The sequence below is a fragment of the Triturus cristatus genome, chromosome 1_2 (genome assembly GCF_964204655.1).
Source record: "Triturus cristatus chromosome 1_2, aTriCri1.1, whole genome shotgun sequence".
NCBI lineage: Eukaryota > Metazoa > Chordata > Amphibia > Caudata > Salamandridae > Triturus > Triturus cristatus.
Genome location: NC_140580.1, coordinates 114,352,949 through 114,377,931, shown reverse-complemented (window position 1 = coordinate 114,377,931; position 24,983 = coordinate 114,352,949). Strand labels below are relative to the sequence as shown.

At 45.0% G+C, this 24,983-nt stretch overlaps 1 protein-coding gene across 1 annotated transcript in view; it reads right to left on the bottom strand.

Moving 5' to 3' along the window:
- Positions 1-24,983, bottom strand: part of SHTN1 (shootin 1) — a 592,071-nt gene that overhangs the window by 356,506 nt on the left and 210,582 nt on the right. Inside the window, exon 4 of the mRNA XM_085603138.1 lies at positions 11,113-11,207. Coding sequence (XP_085459264.1) covers positions 11,113-11,207 — 95 coding nt within the window. The remainder of the gene's footprint in view (positions 1-11,112; positions 11,208-24,983) is intronic.

The following is a 24,983-nucleotide window of genomic DNA, read 5'->3' as shown; positions in this document are numbered from 1 at the left end:
TTGCTTTCTTTATGTGATAGGGTGCTCGGCCAAATGCAAGATTTTTTTTTCTATTTATGCACAGGGATAATAACGGATTTGCTCAGAATCACAGGGGTGTTGTATCGAGACCTGACAATGCCAATAGATCTGGGCTTTAAAACTACTGACTCTGCCACTGCCTTTTATTCAAGGTGTGCAGAATGGCTAAAAATAATTTTTTTAAAAGAACTATGATGCATTCAAGGCTAAAGCCCTTAAAAAAAAAAAAGGTGCCTTTTTGGCAATCCGCATATACTTACCAGAGACTGTTAAAAAAAAATGCGAGCAAAAAGAGACCCACGTGTTTTTTTTGCAGATAGATTGTGCACAGCTATTTTGACTACCTGCCAGAAGCCTATCACAGTGATCCTAAAACAGAACCCTATTCTGATTAGTTGTAAGAGTGGCCAATTAGAGAGCTGAAACAACAGCAATCTAATTGGCAGCCCTTTCGCCCTGCTAGAATAGGTCTCAGCGTTGATAACATACCGCTAGACTGAAAGCAGCCAAACAAGAGCTGGGCCCACCTGGGTCATGTCTTCCAATCCAGGGGCACGGGCAACTAGAACGCAGGTAGTTTCAGTGTACCGGTGCAAAATCTGTCTTTTCTTCTAGTCTGCTCATACAGCAATATCAGTTTCAGTTTTCAATGACATTTTCTCACCAAAGCCTAGTAACTACATCGGAAGCCAACGAAGGGACAGATTCCAGCCTAGTACAGTATGCTGGCCAGGAGAAGGTATCAGAATTACATGTATGTCATTCGGGCATACACAATTACATCTCCAATGCTAAGTCCTTATTCCCCTCTGTAAGATGGCCGGAAATTACTCTTTGGTGGTACAGATCAGCGCTCGATGACGTCAGAAGTCCGAAGTCAAGATAATGAAATTACTCTTGAATGTTAACAACTAAGTTTTTCCTCCTTCACTCACTCTGTCCTCCCCAGTCTGCTCTTAGGATCTAGAAACCAAAGATGAACCAATGCAGCTGGGAGCTGTCAGAACCACTAACCAATAAAAAGTCATCACTGACATGCCTTCCAAGTTTGCTTACACTAGGGAGAGCACAGAGGGAAGATGGCTCAATTCACCTGAACACCTTACAGTTTCCTGTAAGTCTCAAACAGAATTTCCCAAGGCTCAGAAACATCTTTAAAATGCACCCCCCCCCCACACCAGCCTCTGGACTGTTGAATCTGTACTAGACGAGACACTCCCCACCTTCCTGCTCTTTGCCACATATCAACAGCTGGTCAGTCAGATGCCAAAGACTGGTTTACTTCCAACTAAGCTACGTTGAGAGGTTTTCATGCAACCTACTATGGCCAGATGGATCGCAAGACTCGGGCTTTTCTGTGAAGTCACCTCTTATCCTAGAATCCTGGGTGTATTTCATTGATTAGCTGAGGACATATACAACTTATGGGGTTTGCTATCTTTTTATCCCTTTTCCCACTGATGCTTTGATGCTGCATGTATGTGCTATGCGGTACCTTGCAAAATAGCTAAATACATTAAAAGAGGTACATCTGTGCACACTATTCGAACATGAGACCCCTTACTGACAATACTGCCCTTTATAGCAAACAACAGTCAAGAAGCTTAGAATATTTTACTCGTCATCGTACTACAAGCTATTCTATATTTCACATATTACCCACTGAAAACCCCGCAGTGGTAGACACAGGTGCCTTTAATATATTTCTACATCAATATTGAGCTCTCTAAAAAGCTATATTCCAGGCCAAGAAACCCCAAGTTGTGGGAGCAGATGAAAGTACTTCCATGATTTCTGACTCCAGTGACATGCACACACTGAAACCATGCTTTCTGCGCAGCGAGGTCATATTCGGGGTTTTCGTTGTTGTATCTGTTCTAATGCAAGTACCTCGGAGCACGCATTGCCCCCAGGAGCAACACATGCAGCAGGTCTCAGGAAATAACCTCACATAACATATAAACACAGGAGCTTCAGGAAGATTTGTACATTTTAATAGATTTCTCTGTAAGGAACGCGTGTATGATTGAGTGCCGGTTCTCCTTTTTGAAGACTTGAACGTATTTTTCAGTAACAGACATTGAGAGAGATTGGCAGCAAAGGGGGAAAGAAGGAGGAAGAGAAAGACGTAAAAACAGTGACAAAAGGGAGAAAGGAGGGATGAAAAAGAACCTGCAGGAGTGAGATAAAGTGGCACGAAGGGTAGGGTGGTGGATTAAAGAGGCATGACGTGCGATCAGTGCTAAGCAGCCTTCATATTTTGGCAACCCAGGAATTCGGCCGCCGGGCCGCTAGACTTCTAATAAAATCTTAAGCCTCATTTAATTTAATTTAATTTAATTGTGGGTTTATATAGCGCTAGAATCGACTCCCGGAGGAGTATCTCCGCGCTTCGACCACTGGGGAACCCGTCCTGGCTCACCCTGAGAGATGGTCCCTAATGGGTATCTCTAAGGTGCGACCAAGCATCCCCGGCGGTCTGGGGGGGCCGTTGTGAAGATGAGGCAAGCTAATGCCCAGAGTTGCCGAGTGTGGTCCCTGACTGGAGTAGGCACCGAGGCGAGAATTATCGAGCCCGCTGACCCTGGTCCACGACCCTGCCGCGTCGGGAATCGAACCCTGGTCCCGGGCCGTCCTCTGCTTACGGGTCTGCCGCCTCTAACCAGTGAGCCACACCTCTCCATTACTTATTCTTTTACAAATTAAGCACTGATGCTGAAGAAATACACTCTACACTCATGGACAAGAGAGGCCATGCTCCAAGGCCCAGTTAGGGAAAACCATTCAAAGATGTAAAAAATTAGCAACTGGGTGAGTGTCAATAAGAATGAGATGGGTGGGTAGGGGATACGAAAGTGGGGTGTAGGGGTCCACAACCAGAGTGGAGGGATTTAAAAAAAAATATATTTCTTTTTAATAAACAAATAATAAATCGACATCATAAGGTACATCACAGTTCAGACAAATTCGTAGTTCCTTACTGTTTCCTTCAAATCTATACATGAGTACTCGCTTATTGGTTGTACCAACATTTAAGGTGACGGTGATTCATCATGAGCGGGTTTGTTCGGGGAAGGGGGGGCGGGGTGTTGCAGCTTTCTCCTCGAAATATATTCGAATCCCGAGTGAAGGGATTGAAGTGGACACATAGGAGAGAAAAGTGTGATCTGGGAATGAAAAAACGAAACAGGAAGGATAGTGAAACTATGGAAAGGGGAGGCCTGAATACCTTAGAAAAGGTGATATGAAGGAGCTTGGGGTAAATAAGCTGAGAGTGACAAAAGAGAAACCATCACACTATAGAGAATGGAAACTGACCAGGGCTTAAGTTGAGAAAATATGTCCATCCTGTTGATGCCATCTGCTCTGGGGAGGAAAGATAATTTAGTAGGTTAACCTGAAATTAGGGGTTAAACCTGTGCAGTGACATAAATTCTAACTGCACAAACATGATTGCAGGCAGGTTGAAATAGGCAGTTCGAGTAGGTATGACATTTGGGAGGGCGGAGTGGGGTAAAGATGGTTTGAAAAGCAACACAGACAAGGGCAAGAAAGGCGACAGGGACACAAAGCCAATACAAAGCAAAGTGAATGAGGTGTGAATCGAGAGAAAAAAAAAAGAAAACAAAGAAACATGAGAACGCATACAAAGATGGAGCAGAGAAAACGGTTAAAGAAAAGAAAAAGGGAAATGCATAATGAAGGAAGGCAGGGCAAAAAGAAACGCAAATGAGAAGGGAGAGAGATTGGGAACAGATATAGATGTGAGAAAAGAGTCAGATAAATTAGAAAAAGGAGGGATAGAAGAGACAGTTTAGATTGATTGGAAGGAACACAGCGATAAAGGACGAAGATCAGAGAAGGGATACACAGAATATCAATAAGACAAAGAACAGAAAGGTACGTAGACAGCCTGCATTGGAGAATAAGAAAGGAATGTAGAGCAGCAGAGACTGAAACAACCAATGTGTTGGGATAGACGAAAAGAAAGAAGGAGAGTGAAAGAGGAGTTTACATGGCGTGGAGAAGAAGACCAAGATGGAAGTGTAGCAAGAGAAAGAAATAATTGAGAAAGAGAAGGAAATAAGTGTTAGAGAAAGAGAAAGATCAGGTGTAGATGGAGAAATAAAAGGAAAGTAATGAGCTGGGGGGGGAAAGGAGTGGACAGCAACGGGGAAAGACAGTGAGAGATGGACACAATATAAGGATTTCGAGATTTCCAAATTGGAAAAGGTAAGGATAGATAATTAAATACAGATGGTAGGGACTGGGAGAGCTAGAAAAAGATGGAATAGAGAGAGAAGGGAAATACAGAATGGAGGTAGACAAAATGCAGTGATTAAGTGCGTTGGAAAAAAGAAAGGCTAGACAGAGAAGAATAAAGAGAAGGACTGAATATGCGAGCAGACACAAAAGATGAAGGTTAAAGAGTTAAAGGAGAAGCCGGGAGCTTGGGAAAGTGAATGGTTAAATAGGCTGGGAAAGAAATTGAGAGAACTAGAAGCAACGCTGAGTGACAGAAGGTGAATGACTGTACTTTAGAGGTGGACAAAACAGGCAGAAAAGGAGAAGGAATAGAGATGCATAGAAAAGGAAGAATGGCTAAAAATTTGATAGCTGGACATATAAGGAATATGGATATGAAGAAAGGGAAGGGCTAGATAAAGACAACGGTAGGGAAGGGATAAACCGAGAAGGAGAAAAGAAGGGATAAAAGAGACCGAGATAGGACAAGCAATGGAGATAAAGAGAAGGAAAGCAGAGAGGTGGAGAAAGAATGGATAAAGAAAAATACAGAGATATGGAGAACAAGTCACGGAATGAAATAGAGAAAAACGACGACTCCAATGGAAAAAAGAAAAGCATAGAGAGATAAAGAAAAAGAAAGTATAGAGAGAAGGAAAGAAAATACAAATAAAAGGAACATAATTAATCTTGAGCTGAAGAAAGTGAAGTGACAGAGATGGAGTTGAAGACCAGTTGAGCCCCAATGTACTTTACACCGCAGATTCAAAGTCCATGCAGAGTAATGTTATGAATCCCAATAAATCTCAGGCGCTTCCCATGAGTTTTGCTGAAATGGACTGCTACAGAGCCTGTCACTACAGGCCAGCTATGCTGTAACACTGGCTGCAAAAACTGCTCGCAGTTTGCTACCAGTGTTGGTTTATATTAACTTACTTACATACTAATAGGTTAGTTCACAAAATCCTAAATTGGAGTATGTCCCAATCCTGCCTACCTCATGAATATTTATGAGGTAAGTTGCACATTGCAACGCACTCTGACTGGCCACAATCATGCGGGTGGTGACCTGTGAGGGTCAGCAGTCAACTATGTGCTACTGTTTGAAATAAAGAAGACTTCTTTTTGCAGATGCAGCCTGCTTTTCTTAAAGGAAACTGAACTGCATTAAAAAATAGGGTTCTTAAAAAGTTTCAGTGGGAGGCGGCAGTGCGTCTCTGGAACACTGTCTACTCACTCTCAAACTTTTCACTAAAAGAAAAGGGGTTAAAAGGAGACCCATGCTCTTTTGCAAATGGGATATCACCCCATCTTCGAGGTTTGCAACTTTTTAATGGCTGTAAACGGAAAAAACATTAATACGGTCCATTTCAATTGGACATTTTATAGGGAAGTCCCCAAAATGTCCCTTGAAATGGCAAAGTACAGACTCTTAAAATGGTTTTCATACATTGCAGAAACAACTTTTGCAGTCGGAAACTCAGATTAGGAATGTTCGCAGCAGAAAATATAGTTTGTACATCTGCACAAGATTCTTCCTATTAGCTGAAAAAAAGCTTGAATTCAGCAGAAAATGTATACTTTTTCAGAGACACAAATCCAAAATGCATATTTATTAACATTGCACTTTACTTCAACATCAAGAACCAGGATCACGAACCGCTTGACTCCAAAGTCCAAAGGAGCATCTCCAGCTTTTAGTAGAGCGAAGAACTGTCAGTTTCACCATTAATAGAGCCCTCAGAGCTGAAACGCCAACCTCCCTTCAAAAACAGGTAGCTTTGCATCATGAACCTGTGATCAAAAGCCCAGCACTATTCACAATAAATATTTTATAGAAAAAAAAATCCCTATTCCACTAGTTTATCACCTGCAAAAACTCTTAACTGAACAAGGAAAACTAAGACCAACTCAGTGCCTATGTTACGGTGCTTTCACACCTATGCCAAGCACATTAGTAGGCGGCCATCTTGGATGGAAAACTAGCAACTGTTTCCCACGCAACCTTGCATATGGTAGATCAACTTAGATCAGACTGTAGTAACACACCTGTGCTCAGATGATGAACAGGCTTCTATCAGTGTCATAATTAAAAACATCCTACTTTTAAAATATTTTTTAAATAGTTGCAATAGCGTAAGCAAATTCATTACACCTCCAAGGAAGGTCAGTTTCCAATTCACAGTCACATTCCGGTATACTCAGGTGCAAACCTTGTGGCGCAAAAATGCAACAATAACGAACTATTGCAAGAAGTCTGCAAGGTGAGGTGGAACTTAAAAAATAACAAATGCCTCCTACAAGTAGGTACGTATATTTATCAACTTCGTAATATCTTCCCAAAACGAACGTACAAAATACATGGTCTAGCGTTTATTTCAGTTTCTGAAAGTCATGACTCCTTGCTATGACATCACAACAGTTGATAACAAAGCTGGTTACTTACTGTTGTGAGGTCATAAAGGCCGTCCAGGACAGGTGACAGAGCTCTCTGAGGGACTGTCAGCGCTGCACTGTCTGCTCTGACTGACAGCAGAAAGCACAGCTGCCGGAGGGGGAAGAGAGGTAGTGGGTTTTGGTTTTGGACAGCAGGTAAGATACTGATTTTTCACACTTGCGTCAGGGATGAGATGGCATATTACGTATGGGTCTCCCATTATCCTCTGCCACTGCCCAGTAGGTGAAGGTAGGGGCAGATGATTTTGGGAGGCCATACATAACATAAAATTAAGTGAATTACGGGGATGTTTTTCGCCTCGGGGTTCTGAGTGACATCATAGACAACTTGAGCTTTGCTCTCGTTGTATATATCATGTCACTACGACCTCCCTTTGGAAAGAAATCCCGTAATTCACTGTTACCTATCTATAATTCTATATGTTGTATGCTGCTCCATAGGAAGCCTTTATTGCAAATAAGATCGAAATCCCGTTAATCACTGTAATGTCGTCAGATGTGGCTTAACGGCTAGAGTGGTCGACTTTGAAGTTAGGGAAACCAGGTTTGAGTCTGGCAGAAGGCTCAAACATACTATGATTCTGGGCAAATCACTTCTCCCTGTGCCTAAATAATTAACATGTCCATCTGTAATTCCCTGGGTGCTCAATGTAAAGCGCTCTGATACCTTCGGGTCGGGTCTGCGCACTATAAAACTGCAAAAAAAACAGTTGTTAACCACTGTTGTGACTTCACCCGGGGAAATGGTTGATTCCTGGTTATTACACTGCTTCACCTAGGTTTGCAGAGACCCCCAAAAAGAGGTAGATTGGCAGTCTCACCTACTTTTTCCCGGTCTTTACAGACTCCAGGGACTTGGGAACATGCAGGCAACACTGTGCCTACGCCAAACGCCTTCTTCCCTCAGCATTCGCTGAGAGGGGAAAAGAACCCATGCTGACAAGCGGCTCTCACAGAGCGGCTGTCAGCACGATGCTAGCTCTCCACTCTTGGTGTGAGAGCAGGGCTTTGAGCTGTGAGGGGGTGGGGTGGGAGTGTTCTGGGCGTGGTGGGGGTTAGTGGGAAGATGCCAGGTTCTTTTTTTTTCAGTTTACCAACTGCCAACTGGCATGGGTGTAAATTCAGGACGGTGAGTGTAAATATTCAGGACAAAGGGTCATAATTCAGGACAAAAATTCAGGACAGGAGGTTAAAATTCAGGACAAAACTTCAGGACAAAAGGTAAGTTTTGCAGACACGTCAGAGGAGGTAGCGCAATAGTATAATAAGCCCATCCATATCAAAACATTCAACCATTTGCAAACCTATCCATCATGTATCCTTCCATCCATCATTTCACTCATCCATCCCTCCATCCACCCTTTCACTCATCCATCCTTTATCCATCCATCCACCCTTTCACGCTATCCATCCGTACACTCATCCATCCACTCTTCCATCCATCCATCCATTCACTCATCCATACAGCCATCCTTTCACTTACTCACCCATCCACCCAGTCACTCATCCTTCCACCCATTCACCCTTTCAGTCACCCATCCATCAATCCTCCCTTTCTCTCTCCATCGACCCTTTCACTTAGTCATCGTTCCTTGCATCCATCCATCTACTCATTCACTCATTAATCCATCCATTGACCCCATCCACGCACCTATCCATCTACTCATCCACTGATGAATACACCCACTGACCCTATCACTCATCTATCCTTTCTCTCATCTATCCACCCTTTTGTCCATCTACCCTCCCTTTCACTCACTCATCCACCCTTTCACTCATCCGTCCATCCATTCACTCTTTCACTTATCAATTCAATCCATCCACGATTTCACTCATCCATCCACCCATTCACTCGCCCATCATCCATCCTTTCCCTCATCCATCCACCCTTTTACCCATCCATCTACCCTTCCGCCCATACATACCTTTTCTCTCATCCATCCTTCCACTCACTCACTCATCCATCCATCTTTCTCTCATTATCCATCCATTCACCCTTTCACTAATCCATCCAGCCATCCACCCATCCCTTCACTTACTCACTCGCCCATCTTTTCATATTAATTAGGAGCTGAGCCTTTGTTGCAGACAGAAGAGGCCCATCAAGAATGTCACCCTTGCTGTAGTTCCTAAAGCGAGGGGTGGGATGGGGGTAGGGTTCACTATGCCCCTGCACATAGGCAGTCTGAAAAAGTGGAAGTCATGCATGATGCACAGTGCCAGGATGTGAGGTGACTGTGACATGGTGTTTCCAGGGCTTTATATGGGTTGAACAAACTGGGGGGTCTCTCCAAAAGGGGTGTTAGATGTAATTAAGGGCGTGGCTTAAAACACTTATGCTAAAAATCTGTGCTTAGTATAGTGTACCGCCCGACTGGTATTTTGCGTGTTCTGTCATTGTATCCAGATATATAACACAACAAATAACGTTACAACTACAATAAGCCAGAATTATTGGCTTTTTCAAAGGTTGTTAGTTGCATAAAATAAAAAAGCAGCAACCATAGCTTCATTGAATATAATATTGAAAATGCATCAGTTCTAAAATGATGAGCCTGTGAAAGAACTCTAGCCCCTTCTTTTTAACTTCTTTCACTGCCTTCTTTTGATGAACTGGATTCTCACGTAGCAGCATTGGTGTTTTTGCACATTTCGTCCTTCTGACAGAATGCCCTGCCCTGCCCTAGACCAGGGCAGGCCCAGCACATGCTTTAACAGCCCAGACTGGCCCATTGTCATTCTGTATGCGGCAATCCGCTGCATACAGAATAACCATGGGCGGGGTGGGGCTGCCCTTGTGCTCCGAGGATGAGTGGAGCCTGCCCCAACAGGGAGTTGAGGCTTCATGCAGGGGAACAGTACTGTTCCCAAATGCCCAAAATGACGGACAAAAGACATCCGTAAAAGGGATCATCATGGACAACAGACGTGAGGTCCAAATTACGGACGGTCCGTGAAATTTACGGATGGTTGGTCACCCTACCCAAGACACAGGGAGTGGGGGGTTTGGCAGGAGGCAAGGTACTATTTTCATACACTTTGTTGGGGGGAGGACTGGGGCTAGATAGAGAGGGGTGATGTGCATGGGTGACAAGATGCTAAGTATTTTTTTTAAGGTTAGCATAGGGAGGAGAGAGTTTTTTCAGAGGGTTATAAGGGGGTCAAAGGGGCCTGGATTTTTCGTATTCTTTTTTTTTTACATATTATATGTGGATCCCCCATAACTTTGCCCCGGTACATGTTGGAAGCAGGATCACATAATTTGGGGGGAGGGGTGGTGTCACATGCAACATAACATAGATATGAACAACGGGGATGTTTATCGGTTTGTGGCTCTGAGTGGCACTGACAACTCGAACTTCGTGTTCATCTATTTTAAGTCACTCAGGACTCCTTGCTGAATAACAAACCAGTTATTCACTATTACCCAACTATAATTCGTTGTATAAGAAATGCAGATATGTGTTTGAAACTCTACTATCAGCTGCGATGCTGAAACAGGCTGGGTGACAAGCTGTTGAGCCGCTACCACTCCCTCATTCTCATTCAAATGCGCCCAATACAGGTCTGCAGGCCAGGCGAACACTGGAGCTTAAACGCTCCCAACTATTAATGAGTCCATACATAACATTCTTACACTAAACCACTGCTCAGTGTTAAAGTAGTTGTAACTTAAAAGCACAAACTAGAAGTGCATTTTGATTATCTGAAAGCAAAAAAATAAGTGAATTATTTGTATATACTGAAATTGAGGATCACGCCTTGTGTAGCAGAGCTACTTAGTTTCAGGTACAGACATATGCAATTCTTTTCTTTAGGGTGCACACAGATATACAGATGATTGCCTCAAATGGCAGAATCCTGCGGCTAGTTAAGCACAGACCGGCTGGCTCGTGCCTCCGAGAGCAGCGCTATCCCTCAGTGTACACACAGATGTGCACTCACAGCCAAGAAGCATATCTGTGACGTACACACAGGACTCGCCTCAGACAGCAGACCTAGCTTCCGATTTTACACTGACGCGCAGCCTCGCAGCTCAGACAGCAAAGCTTCACCTCACGGTGTACACAAATGTAACCATCCCCTAGACAGCACAGATGCACCTTGCTCTGCACAGACATTTGCAGACCTAAGTCAGACAGCAGAGCTATGTATCAGCCAATGCGGTACGCAAATATAGATATCAATTCAGACAGCAAAGCTACCCCTCACGTTACACACGGACATAGCGCCTTGCATAGCTAACGACAGGCACACGACTCAGGCAGTGGAAATGTCTCTTTTTTCGCATGGCCCAACCAGGCAGGGCGGCCGCCTCGGCCAACAAAAGTTGGCATTAGATATTTCATACAACCCGGACACACTCGGGGTACTGCTTCCGGTGCTCACCTTGGTCGCCAGGGCCTCGGCGCTCTCGCGGCACGTTTTCTCGATCTCCAGGTTGCTCTGCATGGAGCTGACTTCCTCAATGACCTTGTGAGATACTAGAGAAATGGGGAGAAACAAGATGTGCAGGTCAGGCCACTTCCAGAGTTACTCATCCCGCCCCCCAGCCGAGCGTAGGACACCCTGAGTTTGAGGAATTTAAAGAGGGGTTTGTGTAACACCCGCCATCTAATCTGCTTTTCTTGGAACACTGTCAGTGCCATGGCAAATCATTTGTTCTGACTTCAGGGAGCGCAGTGTGCAAAGGAGGCTTTCCCCTCTCTATCTCGGTTTATTCCCAGGCGCACTATAACAACACGGCCTTGGACGAGGCATTTCATGAATGCCCTTCACTCACAGTGGCAGCGGTTCAGAGACGTGCGGCCAACTCGGAGGTACAGCGCAGTCAGCCATACTCCGACCGCTGATGTCCCAGTACCGCAAATCGGAGTGGGGTTGTATCATGTCGAGCGACTGCTTGTATTCCACTTCACTGCACGAAATGTGAGGTGCAAGGAAAACCACATTTACTCAGGAAGATAAGGGTGATAGTAGCACTGCCGTGAAATGAATACTATCTTTTCTGTGATCTTTTGCTAATGTCGCTCTGAAAGGGGCCAGCAAACACAGAGTACGTAAGCCCCCATGAACATCCAAGACCCACAGAAAGAGGAAGGTGTGTAACAAACAGGAGCGTTTACTTGACTGTCCCAGCAGAGGGCGCACCCTTCCAAGAACAGGCTTCCCTGATGAGGTGGAGAAAGTAGAAAGTATCACATATGTGGGGGAATTGATAACAATACTGGGTACGCTGTTGGTACACAAGTGAAGGCCTGATGAATGCACATAAGAGTGAAATAATGTCGCCACCTGTTACGGGCGAAGGAATGAAATGCCTGATTTCTGAGTGGATTAATGTAGTAAGGCATGGGGTACCTGTGGGCATTCCGTGAAGGCTAGATAGCTATACTGAGGCATTAATACGAGTGGATAATCCTAGCATTAATGCATATGCCGGTGGCCCAAACAAATTAAATGGAATGCAACGGTGGATGAACAAACGCACTAATATATGGATGAATTAAACGAAGCACACATTAATGGAAACATGGGAAAAGTGGGTAATGGGCAAAAAATAAACTTTTCAACATCTTTCTAAACTGCATACATTTAATTTCCGAACTCTAGTTGCATTTTCCATAGGTTGGGGGGGGGGGGGGGTGGGGGATTGAGCATATCATTTGTCACGGGCATCTTTTATAGATATCTAGACAGATAAATGATCCCTAGTCCACAGTGGGTTCGAGGTTTACAGTTAGAATTAAATACGCATTTGGCGCACATTCGACTGGCTTACTATGTGCAGAATTGTAATGAGCACAATTAATAATGCCCACCATCATACAAAGAAAACAAACCAAGATATGCCGGGCAGTACCATACGAAACAATTATGAAAAAACATTATACAGTCAAAAAGTATTACAACATTCATAGCGCTCGTCCTAGGTATGTACAGAAGAAAAAACATTGTTAATTCCAGCAGCTATGAAGACAACATTGTACTAAGAAAGAATGTGGCAATAATAACATTGACAGCTGATGTTAGAAATAATCTGAGCAGTATGTATTAGCCTGCAGAACTGAATTTGTTTGACATCCAATTCCAAATATTTTGCGACTCGGGTGGTTATTCTAGTTCTAAAACTTTAAAACCAACAACAAAGCTTTATTTCAGTGTTCCACATAATAACTTATTACACATTAAACATGTTTTCTTCCTGAGACCGAGCTGCCCTCGGCATAAATACACGTCATTTGGTGAATGGGTTCAGTAGATGGCTTCAGCCCTTCGCCTCCGCGTGCGCCAGGCAGAGAGGATGATGGGTACACGTGGGACTGACGAGAGAAGCACCTGCTCTAAGGTGTTAAGGGTCTCTACGAGCCGACATTTTTCAAAAAAAAGGTGGAACACCAAACTCGCCTGAGCATCCAGGTGGGGCCGCAGACCTAGGTGCCTGCTGGATGAATAGACGCCTGTTGGGTGCTAAGGGCGTCGCCAGGGCCGGCTCTAGGGCGGTGCGACCGGGTGCTGACTTGCAGGGGGCGTCGTGTTTGGAAGTATATTGCAGTTTGAAAACCGCCTGCTGCCGCGTTCCTCACATCCAGGCATTTTCATAAAACAATAAAAAATGTCAAGCTATTTGTGGTGATTAACGTTCTTTCTGGAGTGAGATCGTTTTGTCTAGTGGAAGTTTTGACTCACCATAAGTAGGGCAGAGAGTTAATATGCATGATGCAAAGGACGTGTACCCTGCAGAACACAAAGTGCATATAATGTAAATAGTTAATTGCTTTTGTCAGAGAGATCCTTGTTACTTACAGGGAATAAATTAAACTCCTAATATAGACTAGTGAGCTAATAACTGTCATCAAAGAGCTGCTTACAAACTGCAAGGTATAGATTAAAAGATTTTATGATTTTTCCTCCAGTCTTTCATTATTCGAATGTTGCAAAAAGGGTTCATTTCAGTAAAAAACTATTCTTATTATTACATGTAACCCCCAACCATGGTGTTATGTTATATGTTCTGAGTTTGTACTTCTTCAGACCAACCACTCTTAAATTATATTGTCTGATGTAACATTTTCTATACACTGATTTCCACACATATGATTGATTGTCTCTGTGCAAGGTGTGTGTGATGCAAAGTGCTCGGACACCCTACAACGGTATGAGCGGCGAGCGGTTATGGAGACATGAGTGGCACCGTTTAAGGGTGGTAATGAGGGTACTGGTGGTGGAGGTGGTCTTTGGGGGGCAGTGGTGGAGCTACTCCTTCTGCCGCCCATTGAGGTCCCTGCGCTTGCAGCAGGTGGGGTGGGGGAGGGGGGCGCTGGCAATTCTTGTGACGGTCATCCAAAACTCGTTCCACCTGGGACGGATCACCCCTCCAACTCCCTTACTATGCCATTGTTGGGGGGGGGCGCCAACAAACATTGTCGCCCAGGGCGCCACCAGCGCTAAGGCCGGCCCTGGGCGTCGCTGTGATTTATTGGTGCTGCAGCAGGATACCAGCACTCGGTGATTTGATAGCACTGACTACCACAATACAATATTTAAACTCATTCTTGGAATTATCAAATTACTATTTCACGTAGCAGACACCAACAGCAGGGAACAAGCAAAAAAAAAAACGAAACCCCATGGTCACTGCCCTGCTCCCAACTAGCCAAAGAACAGCAATCAAACCAGGGGAAGATCCTGGGGCATGGACAAATGACCATGTCGGGGACTCCTAGAGACAGCCGTGGGTGTGTCGGCAAGTGTTCTGCAGGCTTCCCACCAAGCTGCTGGACATGGAGCCAACCCTGCAAAAATGCCTGTGCCTTCATCAGGAAGAATAACAGGTTCCTGGAGGATGGATCCAACGGGCCGTGGCACACACTGCACAGTAGTGCAGCCTGTGTGCATTTGAACAGTTAGACCTAGACTTTCTTCACTGACCACTTCATGGCAACGGCATCCAAATAGCGGCTCTTCAATGTCAGCCGAACTGCTTCTGACAACACAAATGCAGGTTACGAGATGATGCACCTCAAACAATCCCAAGATTCGCAGCAGCGCCACCTTCACCCCTCTACACAAACTTCACATATCACCGCCTCCACAAATGTAACACAAAGATAATGAAGTTGAGGCAAAATTCCTCTGTATATGCACCCGCAACCAATGCTCGCTAGTGAGTGAACCTCACTCACCACTTTTCAAGCCCAACCAGTGAAGTTTTGGACTGGAAGCTGCTCACTGCTAGGCCCACCCACAGATGGTCAGATAAGTAAACATATGAACCCAAAGCCATACATTACATCGTCTTGCAATGCCAGGTCCAAACATGCAAGCACCGCTAAAGACAAAGACCATGCCAGCAAGACACGCACCGCAAACTCAAAGCAGGCCAGACTCTCACTGGCCTATTCTCATGACCCGCGCTCTGTCGCGGTGAACTCCACTGATGAGGACACAAAGCATCCTTCATTTTATTCTTTGCATAAGGCACAAACAGTACCAGAAAATAACACTGGCTTTCATTCACTCAAGGCTTAGCTCCCTACATAATAGCAGCAGAAACAAACACTACCAGTGAAATAAACCTCTGGGTGACTGGTTTGCGCTTTACAAAACATTATTCTATTCTGTTCAATTCTACTCTATGCTTTTCAATTTGTTCTTTGATTAGTGATTGCTCCTGAAAGACAAGCTGACCCAGCATAACACAATCCCCTGCAGTGTCACAAGGCCGCCCCATACCTTGATGGCACAACGACGAGGAATTATATTGGGAAAATACGATTCCTCGTCATACGAGATGGCCTAAAAGCCACATGCCCACATACAGCCCCTAGGCCACACTCCCACACAATAAATTCAGCCTTAGACAGGGGTAGAGAGGCCACTTCACGGTGTTTTTAAGTTAAACAAGAGAACTATAGTCGCCTAGCTTCCTTCACTTTTGATAACCTCATACAGTGACTCCTGCTTGGCAAGCCAGATATCACCCCAGCTCCCGGAAAACAACTGGCCCAAGAGAATAGCTCCCAGCGCAAATTTCAGGTACACCAGCAGAACTTGCAACTAGCGCAGTGGCACGGTCTTAGAGTGGAAGCAAATTTGGAGAGACCTCTCAAACTGCACTAGCTTGCTTTTCAAACTCCAAGGATAGCAGGGTTGTGGCCACGACTGGAGTGTCAGGGAACAGCTTACTTATATATGAAACCCTACAAACTTGTATGTCATTTATGGGAGCAACCACTTCCCAAGAATTGATTCAGATAGTGGATTAGGATATCTGACAGCAATAACTCCTTTGTATCCCACTGAAGGAAGCAAATAAACATTTCAAAGTAATGCAGCCAACCAAGCAGCCAATAGGCATGCATCTACCAATGAAAAATAGGACGTCAAACATGAACTTCACATGCCTGAAACTAGAAGATGCACAGACAGCAAGCCAAAGGCTGACTCTGAGCCCAAGCTGGTCATCTGTGCTCCCTTACCAGATGCATGCAAACTATGCACTGCCTCTTTTAGGGAAAAAATAATGCACAGAGCTCAGCATAAGGCACGTCATCACTTACTGGCTACTTTTATTAAACATCAAAATATTGGTATTTTAGATACACACTAGCAGAAGGTAATGATTGCACTGAGTCTACATTTCTGGGTCTAGGAAGGACAGAGTTTGTCGATGGAGGGGGTTAGACAGGGCTCCTACCCTCAGAGGAAATTAAGATGTGAACTTGCAAATACAAAGAACCACGCTATATTATCTTTGAGTCCTGGAAGTAGAAATCAAGAATGCTAGCTGGGCGCTGGGCTTGGAATGTTCGCTAGATTCCAAAGGGCGGCTCGGCCATTTATCCTGGCAACAAGGCAGGTAAGGCTGGTGACGCTGAATGAAGGATAACGGGTACCAAGCATATGGAAAATTGGGGGGTATCCCCCCAAAAAAGGAAGTCCTTGCTACAGGGAGGTGTGCTCACCAGGCAGATATCAGTTTACATGTATCTGAAGAAGATGCTTTTCTGTTCAGGCCTCATCCGACTTCCTACGATGCGTAGAAACTACAGCCAGGCACTCAGATTAGCTTCTTCTGGACTATTTTCAAGTTGTGGTTCCACACAGGCAAGATGGCGGCACGGCAGGCATGTAGCAATTTGCAGACCTCTTTGGGTTCGTTCTCAACAGAGGCGAAATGGTCAGGACACGGCACCTGAGCAGGGTTCATGCAGGGCTCCATCAGAGCAGCTCTTCAAGGCGCTGGAGTGGGGCTCCGGATTCTAAGGCCAGTGCCCAGCGCTTATGCAGCAGCTCACGGGCAACCTGATGAGACGCGTCTGTCAAGTTTGAAATTCCGACCACTCATTTTGGAAAAAGTGAATCTGCTTTTGGGAAGCAGGTCCCGCTCTCAGCATGAACTATATGCCACCTTCTAAGGATGATCCAAGCAAGGCTGCTCTGCTGAGAGACTTTGTCCACCCCATCCAGACACGTCCGACCTCAGTCAATGCCTACAGAAATCTGGGTGTGGCCTCTGGCCATTCAGGCACCCAGCCATCCTCTCAAAGAGTGCACAGGAAGTGACCCTGGCCCAGCGGGTTGTGCAGTAGGGTATCCACACAAAACGCAATATAAAATGACACATTAACGGCATGGATATATGTGCAATCTTCACCAGTCTCCTTCTCATCTGTGACGCGCACTCTGACCGCAATGACCTCTCTTGCTCCAGTTTCAAGGGCGGCCATGTGCGTGCAACGTGACTAACGGGGAGGGTGGTTGTGAATCAGATGCGATGTCGGGAAAAAGTAAAAAAATTGGCATTTCCTTATCTGCCTCCTCACACTCAAGGTCTAAATATATCTTATATGAGAGAGGAGGCGCCCAATGACACACAAATCTTACTTAAATGTTTCACAGGTGTGTCTTTGCTGCACAAAATGAACAAGTCAGAAAAAAACACACAACCATTTTCCACCGGCTTGACGTGTAACAGTAAGCATTTATTCCCTACGATATATATGTATATGTTTGATTTGAGCCTTTATTTGTCATATTTCAAACAAATAAATACATAATTTAACAAAATTAAAAATGTCCTTTTCCTGGTGAATATGAGCTTGCAGGGCTTTCCAAAGAGAGCAGACCCAGCACATGGAATCCGCGCCTCAAGGTCAGAGACTTGCATTAAAACACATAGTCTGTGGTACCAGAAGTGATCTAAAACAACGAAAATTGCAAATAAACAGATTACATCATAGATCTGTGCATAGCAATCACATTCCTGGCTGGATGTGTCAGCGCTTTAAGTGCTAAGAGTTGATACCTTTTAAAGTCATTCCCCGCCTTTTCAATGAGTTTCTTTTATTTGTTTCCTACTGGATCATTTCAAGCGGTGAAAACGGATCAGCCAGAGTCTCGATGCTATCGCAGGAGTCGTTTTGCTGCCGTTTTCCTTCTTCCTAGGGGTGGGCGGAATTTGCGTAGTCGCGTTACGCAAATCTCCGCGAGATGGTTAAAAATCTCCGCGAACACGCGGAATTGCTTGTTCGCAATGCTTTTTTCCTGTTCGCGACCGCTGTTTGCGTGCTCGGGGGGAAATATCTCGCGAACACACATTGTGAGATCGCGAACAAGCAAAAAATTCCGCGAAGCCGCGGAAAGCAGAATTTTGGGCAATTCCGCGTAACGCGAAATTACCTAAATTTCGCAAATTCCGCGAACGGAACGGAATTTACCGCCCAGGCCTACTTCTTCCCACTGACTTGCGTGCATGTCCAAGCCAAAAAGAGTGTAGCTCTCAATAGTACAGCAGGTGCAGTGGCACAGGGGCCCTGGGGCTTTAGGGATACACCACGCCTCAGTTTCACTTTAATACAAGGGAGATTATTTACCTCGCCTGCATTCGGGCCCATGGAGTCCTTGCACGTCTCCTGTCCCTTTATCCCTTCTGCTTGCAACGAGATTATCTCCCCTGTGGGCCCTCCTTTTCAGCACTCCACCCGGTCCAGCCTAGGTGCACTAGTGCAGTGAAGCGGTGCAGTGCTCCCAGGAGTCTCAGTGCCGCACTTTGTTTTCTCTTCATGGCTCGGTCCCACCGCCACCTGAACAGCTCCCTGCCTGCTTGGCCAACCTGAGTTACTGACTCTCCGGGCTTGTCTTTGTCTCCTCTGTTCACTTGCAGATGCAGTATATCTTGTTCTGTATTGCTCGACTCTGGGGCACATTTTACCTCAGTTAATATTTCGGTGGCTCCCAGGGTGAAAGACTGCAGCACATTTTCCACTTTGGTGAATCCTGGTGCCTTCATCCACGAACGATTTGGGTACCAACCTGATTAAATGGGTAGAACGTCTTCGTCCTAAATATTTCTCACTTGCACCATGCATTCCAAAAGGTTACATTCTCTTCCATTACTATTCACAAAGGCACCTCTCCTTTTCTGGGTTAATTGGGCCACTTTGCACCATGAAACAAACCTTCAGCCACTCTCCAGTGAGTCTCCAAAGGGCTAGTCCCTGAATACTATTTACAGTCCTGTAGGCTGTGCTATATGCCAGTTTTTTCTGCCTGCAGCTCTCAGGACAGCAACATTCTGCTTTTTTCCCTGTGGCTTGTTTGACTCTATGTCAGAGATTTTTTTTCTCTGTGTCCCTGATCCGTGCTTCTACTCTTCTTGCAGAGTGTTATTCTAATCTCAGCTTTGACTGGGTCTCTCTGGACCCTTTCCATGTATCTGAAGACCAGGTGGCCAACAACACAGCTGCTTTCATCTCTGTTAAATGAAGAAATATGTCCACTCGCATCCTAAAGCCCCTCACAACATCACACACTTTTGTGCCTGCTTAACTGGCTAAGCACCAGTGCACTACACCAGCTCACATTGAGGTAGGGAATGACAGACACGTAAACTCAAGTATAAATCCCAAACCCCAATACAAACTTTTCAGGTGAGGGATAGTTTTAAACCTATGTTAGTAGTGAATCGGCCTAGGCCTAATACATGGACGTGCTGAAAACGATAACTGTGGGTTCTGCAGAAATACATAGGTCATAGTGCACATTAGTTTTAGAAAATACACGTACAATGTTGAATGTACAATTTAGCTGCACTGAAACACAAAAATAAATTATATTTCTTTGTAGACATCCTGAATGATGCTGTAGCATCTTGCACTTGCGGCTACAGTCTTGTCGCGTCATAGCAGTGAAAATATCCCAATAACCTTTGCATAGTCCACTGCCCCTGGCTTTCTGGGACCATATTTAGGATATGATTATGGTCTGGAAGGGTTAAAGCATTTCGTCCAAAATGGTGTAGAAAAAATGCATACTGTCAGTTTCTTGCAGAAGCAGTAATGACCTTCCTTTGTAGAAAGAGTATTATTGGGCAGCAGGTTCCAAGGGCAGCGCTGCTTGGTGGAAAATGCTTTGCCTTCAGTGTTGAATTCCCAGGAGATGATCTCAAGATTGTCAGGGGGTCTCAAAGGGTACATAATGTGCAAAACGGGAGCTCACAAACTGGGATCACATCATGAAAAGTGCCTTGTGCATAAAGTTGAGGGATTCCAAAGACCCTCTCACTGGGCTGGTAACCAGTGGAGTTGTACTAGGACAGAAATTAGTCAGATTTTTTACTGCCGGGTCACAAGCCACCACAGGGTAGACTGGGTAAAACGCAAGCTTCAGACAGTACCCAGAAAATTAAAAAAAACAAGTCCTGCGCACACAGTATATATAAAAAGTGACCGACCTTCAAATGAACTTTAGGGCCACAAAAGTATTTTGTCAATGGAATGAACAGGGTTAGGGTTACAGTCCGTGGTTAAAGGAGAGCTCCTGATCTAAGAAAACGTCTATCTTTCTTAATGAAGCTTCAGCGCCAGGACAGGACCCTAAAGCAGTCGGCACAAGTGTGGTGTGCAGAGCCCAGTATTTCTCATGAACACCAACATTTGGAAATTGCTGCTGCTCCGCCTCAGGAAAGTGCCCTTTACCTGCTGTCGACAGGCCTGTGTGTGTGTGTGGCTTGATCCCTGTCATTATCACAAACATTTAGCAGTGAAAAAAAAAAAGACAAATTGTGTAAATGAAGGTTGCTAAGGGATGTAGTGAAGGAAACCATGTCTCTTTTGCTCACCATAAAGAAACACTATGTGAAAGCTTGGACACCCTCACTGATCTCCAGTGCCTGAGCACTGCCTGTGGCGGAATCGTTCTCTGCTAATTCTATGCCTCACTGGAGGTACATAAGTAGAGTGTGCATTTTTGGAAGTTTGATGGGAGAAAACATGGCTGAGAGACAACTCAAACAGAGGTCTCCAGGGCTACAGTGGAAAACGTTTCCTCTCACAACGACAACTGTGACACTAGAGCTATGGTTGTGCTCACACACCCATCGCTCTGCCCACATTTCAATGAACATTTACAAATGGGACATGCTTTCAACAGAATAGCAGGTATATGCTTGTTACAGGTTGATAATGTCTATATTTTGCCTTCTGAATTTACATGCGGCCCATAAACCAAGAACTTTCTTGTACATTGGCTCACATTTGCACCCTTTCAAGGGTCAGGCTTGCTGCTGTGCCCTTGGGAATGATGCTCTATGTGGCCGGTTGTGCAGGTTGGGGCAGATGTACACCCCTGCACAGAGGAGGCTTGCCACAAAAGCTGCCTTATTTGACCTCGCGGATCCTGGCAGCCAGCACAGTCTGCAGCATTTTGTGCTGATAATCCACATTCTAGGAATCAAGTCAAATACCTCACCAAGGGACACGCCAGGGGCTCCTTTCACAGATCTAATGTCCTCCGTCAAGCGTATAATGATTCTGGGTAATGGCAACTATTTTGGATAATTCGTTTGGAAGGAATAGGCCGAATAGCTTCAGAGACTAGATCTCAGACAGAACTTTTTTGTAGAATTCGTTGCCAGTGTGTGTCTGTAAAATGGGCTATGTGCCCAGAGCAAGCAGCTTCTGGGCCAGATGTTTGTCCCTATGAATTTGCGAGTCGCAAATTGTGTCGTTTTGTGATTCGAAATTTGAGACTCGCAAATAGGAATTTACAACAGTGTCTTTGACACCGTTTGCGATTCCACAGGGGTCGCAAATTGCCTGCCTCATTAATATTCATGAGGCAGGTGCAATTCGATACCCCATAAGGAATGGCTAGCACTCCCAGGAATGGTGGCCTGCTGGGGTCAACAGACCACCATGTCTGTGACTGCTTTTTAAATAAAGCAGTTTTTAAAAAAATACAGCCCGTTTCCATCTAAGGAAAACGGGATGCATTTAAAAAATAAAAATAAAACGTTTGTTTCATTTTTTAAGAGTAGCCTGTGGTCCGTGGGACCACTGTCTGCTCTTAAGAAATATTTTTGCACACACTCACAAAAGGGAAGGAGTCCCAGGGGACCCCTTCCCGTTTGTGAGTGGCTTACAACCTACTTGAAGTAGGTGGTAAACTGCGAGAGATTTGCAACTGCAATTGTGGTCGCAAAACAATCATACATTTAAGTGAGACTCGCTATTAGGAAGGGACGCCTTTGGCCCGCCTCTTCCTAGTAGCGAGTCGCAAACCCTATTTTGCGAGTCAGAAATATGTTACCGCCTCGCAAAATAGAGTTTCTACATGGGGCAGACCGATTTCACGGTCGCAAACGGGACGATATCCCGTTTGCGACCGCAAAATATGGTCATACATTTGGCCCTCTGTGCCTTGCTTAAGAGTTTGGAGACACAAAGGGGCCTATTTACAAGCACCTAATGCCGCGGAGCGTCACCTTTTCTGACGCTCCAATGGCATTGCTCTCTACCCCATATTTACAAGGTGGCGTTAAGCCACTTAACGTGGCTTAAAGCCACCTTGTGAATATGTCCCTTATTGCAGCAGTGTTCAACGGCAAAGGGGCGTGTAATGGGTGTTGCTCTGAGCGTTCCGCCACAACACCCATTGCTTTTTGATGCTGCCCATAGTTACATGGATGGGGCAGCGCCAAAAACTAAGACCAGGGGAAATCTGGTCTTAGGATGGTGATATGAGGCGAAATTATTAATTTCTCCTCGTATTTTGCTTTTTATGCTGCATCCTGCAGCACACATAGAAACAGCAAATCACCTTTAATGATTGTTTATGTGCAGGAAGGTGTCCCTTCCTGCACATAAACAATCGTCCCTGCAGCGCAGGCACCCTTGCAGCATGGCGCAAGGGTGCCTGTGCTGGCGCTAGGCTGCTTTTTTAGTGCCCGCACTAGGGGAACCCGGGGGTGCATCGTATTTTTGTAAATACGGCGCATCTCTGCGCTAAAAAAATGTCGGAGCACGGCATTACCAATTTTGGAGTAACTCTGCGCTACTGCATTTCATTGTAAATATATCCCTCTAAATGAGTGTTAGGAGAAAATAAAGGGAATAAGGAAGAGACAGCTTTGATGAAAGAGAAGACTGAATTCATCCACTTGCTCCCAAACAAGGACCTGATCTAGTTGGTGTTCTATATTTAGTAGGCAGTTTTGCATAGACTTTGATTTGGAGGTGTAGGGCACCTTGGAGGACTGCTAGTACTTCCACCTCTCCTGGCAAAACTGTGAAAGCCAAGAGATCGCCTGTGGGAAGCCATCATCACTGTTTCAGCTTTGTACCGAATGTCAATCTGTAAGCGCGACAACAAAAAACATAAAACCTTTCTATCAAAGGTCTCCCACCACATGAACCTTGTGGTTATAGCACCCATGACTGTCTGCGTGTAGATATCCTCAGAGCTAGAACCCTGGCTGCTATGATAACATGATGGAGGGCAGACTGGTGCACTGAAACGTCAAATGTTTTCAACTCGGTTATATTAACATGGCATCAAATAAAATGTGAAAAATAAAAACTTGCGTTTAGAAAAACAATCTTCATCAACATATACTCTCAAATCCAACTGGCCTAGCAGAGAAGAGGAAGGCTCAGACTGTACCGCACAGGGGCGCCACAAGGACTCTGTGATCGACCCGGTGCTCTGGAGTCTCTGATGATGTCACCAGGATGGAAACCACTAGCGCCACCGGGAAGGTGTGGCTTGATCCCCCGCCAATCTCAAAAACATGTATCAGTAAAAAAACAAGAACGATCGTGTAAATGATGGTTGCTAAGGGATGTAGTGAAGGAAACCATGTCTCTTTTGCTCACCATAAAGAAACACTATGTGAAAGCTTGGACACGCCTCACTGATCTCCAGGGCCTTAGCACTGCCTGTGGCGAATGACTCTTTGCTACGTCGATGCCTCACTGGAGGTACATACGGAGGAGTGCAGATTGTTGGAAGTTCGATGGGAGGAAACCTGGCTGAGAGACTACTCGAAACAGTGGTCTCTGGGGCTACAGTGGAAAACGTTTCTTCTCACAAAGATAACTGTGACACTAGAGCTATAGTTGTGCTCACACACCCACCGCTCTGCTCACATATCAATGAACATTTACAAATAGGACATGCTTTCAACAGAATAGCAGGTATATGCTTGTTACAGGTTGATAAAGTCTATATATATACATTTTGCCTTCTGAATTTACATGCGGCTTATAATCCAAGAACTTTCTTGTACATTGGGTCACATTTGCACCATTTCAAGGGTCAGATTTGCCGCTCTGCCCTTGCATAAGAATAAATAAAGCGGTGGAACAGTTCATGCGGTGGATTCATAACCCCACTCAAAAGCATCTTTAGGGTATGAAAGCAGCATGCTGCGACACAGTTCACTTGTGCGGTTATGTCCATTTTGCTGTCGATGATTATTCCAAGGTTCCTGGCATGGGTTCTGGGTGTGGGGCCGAGTTTTGTCAGCCACCACCTGGAGTCCCTCGGTGAGGTCTTCTCGCCAAAGATCACTACTTCTGTCTTGCCAGTGTTGACTTTGAGACAGTTGGCTTTCATCCAGCTAGTGACTTCGATCATGCAGGCAGTGAACGAGTTTCTTGTGTTGAGGGTCTTGCCCAAGAGGAAGAGTGTGAGTTGTTGTGTCATCGGCATAGGAGAGGATGTTGATGTTGTGTGGGAGGATGATGCTGAAAAGAGGGACCATGTATTCGTAGAAGAGGGTGGGGCTGAGCAATGAAAATAAGGCACTCCGCAGATGAGCTTGTGGGCTTGGTTAATAAACTGTGTGTGGATTCCTAGACCATCAATCTATAACATATGTATCTATGCTACATACGTAAACTTGCATTGACATCAGATTCTGTTAGATGTACTTTATGTATTTGTAAATTATATGGGAGGTCAATAGGAAAGAG